The sequence below is a fragment of the Sinocyclocheilus rhinocerous genome, unplaced genomic scaffold, assembly GCF_001515625.1.
Source record: "Sinocyclocheilus rhinocerous isolate Xijiao unplaced genomic scaffold, SAMN03320098_v1.1 scaffold36, whole genome shotgun sequence".
NCBI lineage: Eukaryota > Metazoa > Chordata > Actinopteri > Cypriniformes > Cyprinidae > Sinocyclocheilus > Sinocyclocheilus rhinocerous.
In genome coordinates this window covers 1,130,768-1,139,160 of record NW_015664459.1, presented here as the reverse complement: position 1 = coordinate 1,139,160, position 8,393 = coordinate 1,130,768, and the positions used below count along the sequence as shown (strand labels likewise).

General features: G+C 37.4%; 1 protein-coding gene across 1 annotated transcript in view; it reads left to right on the top strand.

Annotated features, from left to right (window-relative positions):
- LOC107730106 (calcium/calmodulin-dependent protein kinase type II delta 1 chain-like) overlaps positions 1-8,393 on the top strand; it is an 84,306-nt gene that overhangs the window by 30,931 nt on the left and 44,982 nt on the right. Inside the window, exon 5 of the mRNA XM_016540839.1 lies at positions 3,413-3,478. Coding sequence (XP_016396325.1) covers positions 3,413-3,478 — 66 coding nt within the window. The remainder of the gene's footprint in view (positions 1-3,412; positions 3,479-8,393) is intronic.

Genomic DNA, 8,393 nt, shown 5'->3' with positions numbered 1-8,393 from the left:
TTGTTATACATCTATTGCACAAAAGCAACACGAAGTAATATAAAATATAAACGATTAACAGGTGCAAGCGTATGCAGAGTTTCTATTTAGGCTATAACACGTGTTTGCAGTGTTGAGCAATGCAGTGCTGAAATTTGCGTGCTCACGAATCCTCTCATTATAACACACGAATTGTAGACATTATGAAAGATTCATTATGCATGTATTTATTGTGTTATAACAGAGATTTGTGAGATTGCGATGAACTGAGATGTCTTTTAGAGATTATAAATGCAGCGCTCTTTGCTGGCATTCTGCCATGCCAAACCATGCACGCAGCAGCCGCTTGCTTTAGTTAAAAATAACAGTGTTCTGTGAATGTTGATGCTTTAATAACAAATATTTATCGGGAGCGTGTATGCTGGGATTTCATGAAAAGGATTTCAGCACGAATGGCTATAATGCGTAACGCTGCAAATCGAATTGTAAATAGAAATCTTTGACGGTCTTCAGACTGCAGAGCGTGAACACAAATACGCACTGGACCATTGAAGACAGGTGCCTATCAGCGGGAATTGAATTGAGTCTAAATAGTCTTGGCTATATCGGACCCGCAGTCCGCACGTGCCTATTGATTAGCGGTTAAATATTACCCGTGGGGAGCCAAACTCGTGCAGGACTCTGGTTTAAAGTGCAATGCGAAAGGTATGATCAGGAATAAGTGACGATCGATGAATTGGAAGTTGCATCACCACATATTATAAGAAGTTATGTTAAAATAAAGGTGGTGAAAAGATGTTGAGGCTCCGCTATTAGGCCTATTATTGAATTTCATGATTTATGCATGTTTGTTCGTGGGAAAGTGAGCAAGACATGACAGTTACAGTATACTGATTATGTTTAAATAAGATAAAAGACATCTAATATAACCAAATTACATTTATTTTCAAACTAAGTATAACAACACACATTTATCATTCAGTCGAGTGCTTTTAAATATGATAATGTAAGCGCAACTTGTGTAGATTTATGGAGTAAAAAGGCTTGACTTCTCCATTTTGGCTATATTTGTATACTTTTACCATCTAATAAATCTCAGCATGCTTTAATTTTGTGTCGCTAGACGTTTGCGTCAATAAGGTTAAATTAAGTCTTTCTTTGGTCTGCGCACTGGAAGTGATCTGTTAATTCTGCTAAGCTTCAATTACTAAAACTGAAACTAAACTATACGAGAACGAAATAGAAATGTGTTCACAAAATAAAAACTAAACTAAAACTAACAAAATTATTAATGAAACGAATAAAAACAAAACTAAATTTTATTGCAAATTTGAAAACGATATTAAAATAAAACAAATTTAAAAATGCAAAACTATAATAACCTTGTACAGGTGGAGCTGGGGAAGGTGGGGGGTTTCTGAAGCAAGCTTCACTACTACGGCAAGCAATAGTCATATATTTGAATGTTAAGCAGCGAGCTCATTGGTTACTGATACAGGAGAGAACCAATCAGCTGAGCCATGTGATAATGATGCCATTAGGTCAGATTGAGTTAGACCTATCAGACTGCGCCATCTAGAGTTTCATGCCAGAACTCTGTATTTCTGTCATGACAACTCTCGGAGGGATTGGCATGGTAATGTACATGACAATGTTAATGTATTTGGTCTTGGCGGAATAGATCTGCTACGCTGCTGCTGCGGCAGAGCAAGTACCGAGACTTGCTACTGCTAATACATCCACAACGTGCTGCTGTGAGCATGTAAGAAACATTGCTGCTGCAAATATAACATACATGAAATAACCCCCCACAAAGCAGGAGACATAGAACGGACAATACAACCCAAAACAAAAACAAAACACCCCCAACAAGCAGATCTATCACCAAGACATATGTACTGCTGCTGCTCCGAAGAGCCATGAGAACCGCATGTATTACTATCTATGTGTGCCTGGGCTACCACGCCGACTGGCTTAACGCTAGCTCAGTCAGTGTTTGCGTGAACATGTTTCGAATTTTTGGCTAAATGAAGCATTAAGGGCTGTTATGACGTCCATGATGTCTTGAGTGCTTGGAGAAGTTGCGCTAGCGTTAGCGCCGGTTGGCCTCGGCTCCCCTGTAGTGTTGCTCGAGGCCTTGCCCTGATCGTCGGCCTCTTCATGTAGTTTGATGTCATTTTTCAAATGTTTTGGCATTGTTGTGGTTTTATTAACTTTTTGACTTACTTCTGAACAACTTTAAAGGTTAAACTTTAAATTTCAATTTCATTTATTAGTAGTTGTACCTGCACTCACTCACATCATTAACAAATCCCTTCACACTGGTGTTTTTCCTTCAACATTTAGACAGGCTCATATAACCCCACTACTTAAGAAACCTGCATTCTGCAAGTGAACGTTGCTGTATTGTGCCATCTCAAAGAGGCACAAAATCACTTTCACAGACTTTTTCATTAACTGTTCCCTCCTGGTGGAATGACCTGCCCAACTCAGTCCGAGCAGCTGAGTCCTTAGCAATCTTCAAGAATCGGCTAAAACCACATCTCTTCCATCTTTATTTGACCCTCTAACTCTAGCACTCTCGATTCTAATTCTATTCTTTAAAAAAAAAACTTGTCCCTTACTAACACTTGCTTTCTAATCTTTTTTGTATTCTATCTGTTTTCTTTTCATTTATTATACAATTAACAAAAGCAAAAAAGACCTCTAACACTAGCTTGCTCTATTGCTCTACTCTATTCTATCTGTTTTCTTTATATTTATTATATTATTTAAAAAACCCTTGCTACGTGTACTGCGTTAAGCTAACTGAGACTTGTTATAGCACTTGTATATCATTGCTCTTTTATTGATTTTGATTGCTTCCATTGTCCTCATTTGTAAGTCGCTTTGGATAAAAGCTTCTGCTAAATGTAAAATGTAAATGTAAACTGCTATAATGAATTTTGCTGCAGTGTTGTCAAGGTAACATTCTAATTCAAAAGAAAGTGGCAGTGACATTTGTGTTCATGTAAGTGTAAAGTACCCTTCAGAGTACTTACTTTAAGTGATCTGCCCTTCAGAGTGAGGAGGGCAGGGTGATGCTCAGTTTCGAAAAGAATTTGCAACAAGTTATTTGTGTCCAGTGTAGAGACACTCTGGTAGGTTAGAGTTTTATTTATGTTATTTATTTATTTTATTTATTGATTGATTTTTAAACTTCTATTCTCTCTCTCTCTCTCTCTCTATATATATATATATATATGTGTGTGTGTGTGTGTGTGTGTGTGTGTGTGTGTGTAAAGACAAGAGATGTATACTGTATATACACTCTTGCATTCTCATCACTCATAATGTCATGCCAAGATGAAAATGTAAATCATACCTTCCTGTTTATTAAAGGTGCTGCAATGAGACTGTTTGATGTGTTGACTCTGAATGTGAACTTTTTCAGAGTCACAGGAGGGGAGCTGTTTGAAGATATTGTTGCCAGAGAGTACTACAGTGAGGCCGATGCCAGGTTAGTGCTTGCATCCAAATGTAAACCCCTTTAAAACCCACTCATTAGAATGCATGAATTAAATAAACAGCTCAATTAGCTTAAATAGACAACACACTAAACTATAATATAAAGCATATCATATAGGCCTATAATATATGAAGCCCTATAGACAACATCTGTGGCGTGTTGTCAATTATCAGAGAAAATAATTTTGTGATATTTTTTCAACATTAATGGACTTACAGTAGGGATGGGCGATATGGGCTTAAAAATATATCACAGTATTTCTGGTATTTATTGCGATAACGATATCAATGACGATAATTATCTTTCCTATTTTTACCCAAAATAGAGTGTTGTGAGCATTAATGAGTACACACGTAATATAAGAACTGTTTAATTCATACTGGAAGCCGGAGGGCGCTCTTGCACAGAAACTCCACATATCCATAGCAGAAGTAATACTACTGATGACGCTCCAGGAAGGTATCCTGTTATTTGTCGCTCCGCACTGTCGCACACAGAAATATGTCAACAACTAGACTTTATCATTATTATCGTGGGAAGACTAATTCTTATCGCGGGGAGAATTTTTACCGGTATATCACAAACGATAAGATATCGCCCATCCCTAACTTACAGTGGAAGTTTATGGGGCAAGACACTTCATCCATTAAAGTATAACTGCTTTTGCACCTGCCATTCCCTCCTCCCACCAAATGAGGGAGCCATCACCAGAATACTAACTTCTGGGTTTCCTTCACACCTGAATCTCATCCCCTCATTAGTAGACTTCTTATATAGCCCAGCCTTGCACTGCTTCTTTGCAAAGTCTTGTTTATGGTTTATGTTGACAATTCTGAATGTTCTTTTCTGAATTGTATTAAGTGTTATGTTCAGCCTTGCTATTTTCCCCATTTTCGCTCTTTTACTGTTTTGGATTTGTTTGTATGGGCTGCATTACAGTAAACAGTTTTGGCTGCTGTCTGTTTACTGACCATGTTCTTGCCCTGTTAAATCCTCTGCACATGCTTCCTTCTTGTTACAGCATTGAGTTGCTGTGAAAATTACATTAGATCAGTAACATGTCGAGAAATCATTCTGTCTAGCAAAGTAAACCGCCGAGAAAAAAAAAAAAAACATTTAGAGACCTACAGCTCAAACACACAGAGCAGAGGAATTAATAAATGAATTATATTCAATTATATGTATGCTTTTAAACACTCCAGAAAACCTTGCCCTATAGACCTCCATTGTAAGTGCATTATTGTAAACACGTTTTTAGCTTATTTTTATAAACTGACCATAAAGTCAAACTATTTTCTGTGGTAAGAGCTGAACATTCCACTCATACCAATCACTTAAAAAATGTAAAGTGCAAGTCTCGTAATTCACAAAACAGAAGAACCATATTTTATCATCACTGTCTGTGTGTGCATAATATGGTTATTTTTCTCAGTCAGTTATGGGGGCAATCATATCTGTAACCTTATCATAGAACCAGTGAATGAGCAAATTTCGTAATATTGCTCATGTATCATAAATAAATGTTTTCTAGCGTTTAAACCCAACTGTGAGAAGAAATGTAAAAAAAAAAAAAAGTGTCTGCACTGCAATATGTCTTCCAATGTATTTGTACTTGCAATGTTTGTCTGTAGGTTTTTTTTTTGTTTTTTTTTTGCTTAATTCAAGTTCTTTTCTTTCTATGCTGCTTATTTGCTGAGGGTGTTATCTTAATTTGGGTTGTTTAAGCTTGTCTTTTTGTGTGCTTCTGTGATATTTTTATTATTATTTTTAAAAGAAGAGTTCACCCAGAAATGAAAATTGTCATCTTTACACACCCATACATCATTCCAACCCCATTTGACTCTTCTATGTAACACAGAATGAGAAATTAAGACTTTTACTGTGTTCTTTTCTGTTAATTTTTCTGTGAAAGCATTCAAGCTGCAAAAAGGACACAAATGCATCATAGAAGTATCATAAATGTAGTCCAGATGACTCAATATCCCAGTTAATCTGAAATAATACAACCACCAAGGTGGTTTTTTACTCCGCCATTCTTCTTGGCCATTCATGCGAGATCATACAGTGACATGAATAAGTTTTAAATCTTTTGAAAACATCTGGATTTTTGGGCTGTTTAATTTAACTCTAAAATTATAGACAAACACAATCTAATAAAACTTATAACACAACAAGTAGTACTTTTCACATTTTATGGAGTAATACATAGTAATCATGCACAGTCCAGGCCTTGAGGCAGTAAAGCAGCACTAAATAATGATGTTCCTTCAGCCATTCTTGCCAATTGGGTTGAGGTTTTGGTGTGGATGTGCAGTGCCATTTTTCCTTTGAATAATAAAAAAATAATTCTCAACTGTCTACAGAACATGTTCCCAGAAGCACAATGGAACATCCAATTGGTCTTGGGAAAACACAACACATGCCTCAGTATTTTTGGCAGCAGTGGTTTCCAGCGTGTTGTCCTTAGATGAACAATATTCAGTGCTTTTTTTTCTCTGATAGTGGGCACATGAGTTATGACTTGCAGAGTTTTCTGGAGGTCTTTTCATTTAATCCTGTGGTTCTTTCAGAATTGTCCGTTGTGCTCTTAAAGTGATCTTTGCAGGATGCCCGCTCCTAGGGAGAGTAACGATAGTCAAAAATTTCCCACGTTTGTAGACACAGTATCTTAACGTGTATTCAACACTCACCTTTAGCAATGCTTTTTGTAACATTTTCCTTCTTTTATGCATCTCTGTAATCCCTTTTTCAAAGTCCTGTGAAAGCTTTTGGGATCAAGGCATGGTTCACAGTAAGGGATGTCAAACTCACTTCCTGGAGAGCCATGGCCCTGCAGAGTTTAGCTCCAACTCTAATTAAACACACCTGAACCAACTAATCAGGGTCTTCAGAATTAAGCTGGACATACACTGTGCGATTTCAGCAGCATTTTTGTTAAATACCAACTCTCACTGTATGAGTAAATTGCATGCAATGTCAAGCCAAAGCTCAGGATTTATGTGCTCACACTATACGTGCAAAACAAACATGTGGGACCCCCTGAACCCAGAAGTGTGTAGCCTCCATCACTTCCATCCGTACTGCACACCATGTTGCCATGGTTTTATTTCTGTTCTCACGCAGGAGAAGTGAGTGTAAAAACACTGAGTTTAGGGCAGTCGGTTCGTAGCTCTGCTTCAACTGTGCGATACTCTCATGAGGGGTGACCAAAATTTCTGACATGTTAAAAATTAATCCGGTCGGGAAAGGATAATCTCCTCTCGTTACCCCCTGTACACAAAGCTGAAATTCGGCTTGACTCAAAAAAAAGAGTAGTATGAATTGGCTCAAAATCAGGCAAAACTCGCAGTGTTTGCCCAGCTTGCCCAGCTGAAAACTAAAGGTGAGTGTGTTGGCGCAGGATGGAGCTTAACTCCCCGAGCTGAGTTTGACACCCATTTATCTTCTTGAGAAGAACAGATTTGTCAGTAAAGAGGCTTTGCATGCCCTTTTTTAAAGGGCAGGGTACCTGTGCAACCCATACTTCCCAATTTCATCTGCATAATGCACAATTTTTTATGAGTAATCAATGTAGAAATCCACATATTTTCAAAGGGTTCTCTGAAACTTTTTCCTGCCACTGTATAAGACATTATACAGTGTACAATGACCCCAACACACACACATTTCTCCCTTTTGTTTCACAGATGACATAAATAAATAAGAAAGTCAACAGGGATTTGATACAAAATTTCATTTCTGGGTGAAATATTGATTTAAATCTATCTTTGTTTAGAATTATAACAAAAATTACACTGTTTTCAACAGCCTATTACTCACTGGAGTACAGTATTTAAATTCACTGTCTGGTTGCATTGTTTGTTTGCCAGCTGCATTTATTTTCTGACTGTGCTTGCTGAACTGTTCAATCTCTCTTCTTTGGCTTCCTTGCTGTGTCTTTCTTTCTCACAGTCATTGCATACAGCAGATTCTAGAGAGTGTTAATTATTGTCACCTAAATGGCATTGTACATCGAGACTTGAAGGTTAGTATAACAGGCTTAAGCCTCCAACCTGCTGGCAATGTTCTTTAAACAAACAATAAACTGTGAGTTCCCATTGTGGAAGCCTCCTCTGCTCACCCCAACCTGGTCCCTCAAAACACAACTACACACCAAAGTATGTGTGTGGCAGTGGGCTGAGGGGTAATAACACAAATGATGACCTCAGAGCAAAGATCGTGCATGTAGCACCTCAGAAATGTGCATAGTCCGGGGCTGTGCGTTTGACTCTATATGACTGTCTTTTTTATGTGTGTTGATGGTGACTGTGCCCTTTTTGATTGAAATGCAAAACGGGTATCAGAACCCATAACTCGGTGATTTTAGTGGGTCAAGCACACAGTCACCCAAGCAAACACCACTTCTGGATTGAGATTTGTAGAGCAAGGCAAGAGAGGTAATGATGACAATGGATGGGCAATGTATATATATATATATTAACTAATATATAACTATATTTGATAGCATACAAATATTTCAAAACAAAAGTTTATTACTTCACAGTAGGGCTGGGCAATAAAGCATCTAGTCATTGTCACAGTTTGGATGTTCAGATAAACACGATGAAGGCAAATGAAGTTCAAACTCAGTCTTTACTAGATAATCCACAAAATGTATAACAAAGAAGACAGGAGAATGCACAACTTACATACAGTGCCTTGCGAAAGTATTCATACCCCTTGATTTTTTTCACGTTTTGTTATGTTGCTGCCTTATGTTAAACTGCCTAAATGTACTTTTTTCCCCACATCAATCTACACTCCATACACCATATTGACAGCAAAAACAGAACTGTCACAACTGTGTAAATTAATTAAAAATAAAAAAAACTGAAATAAGTACATTGCATAAATATTCATACCCTTA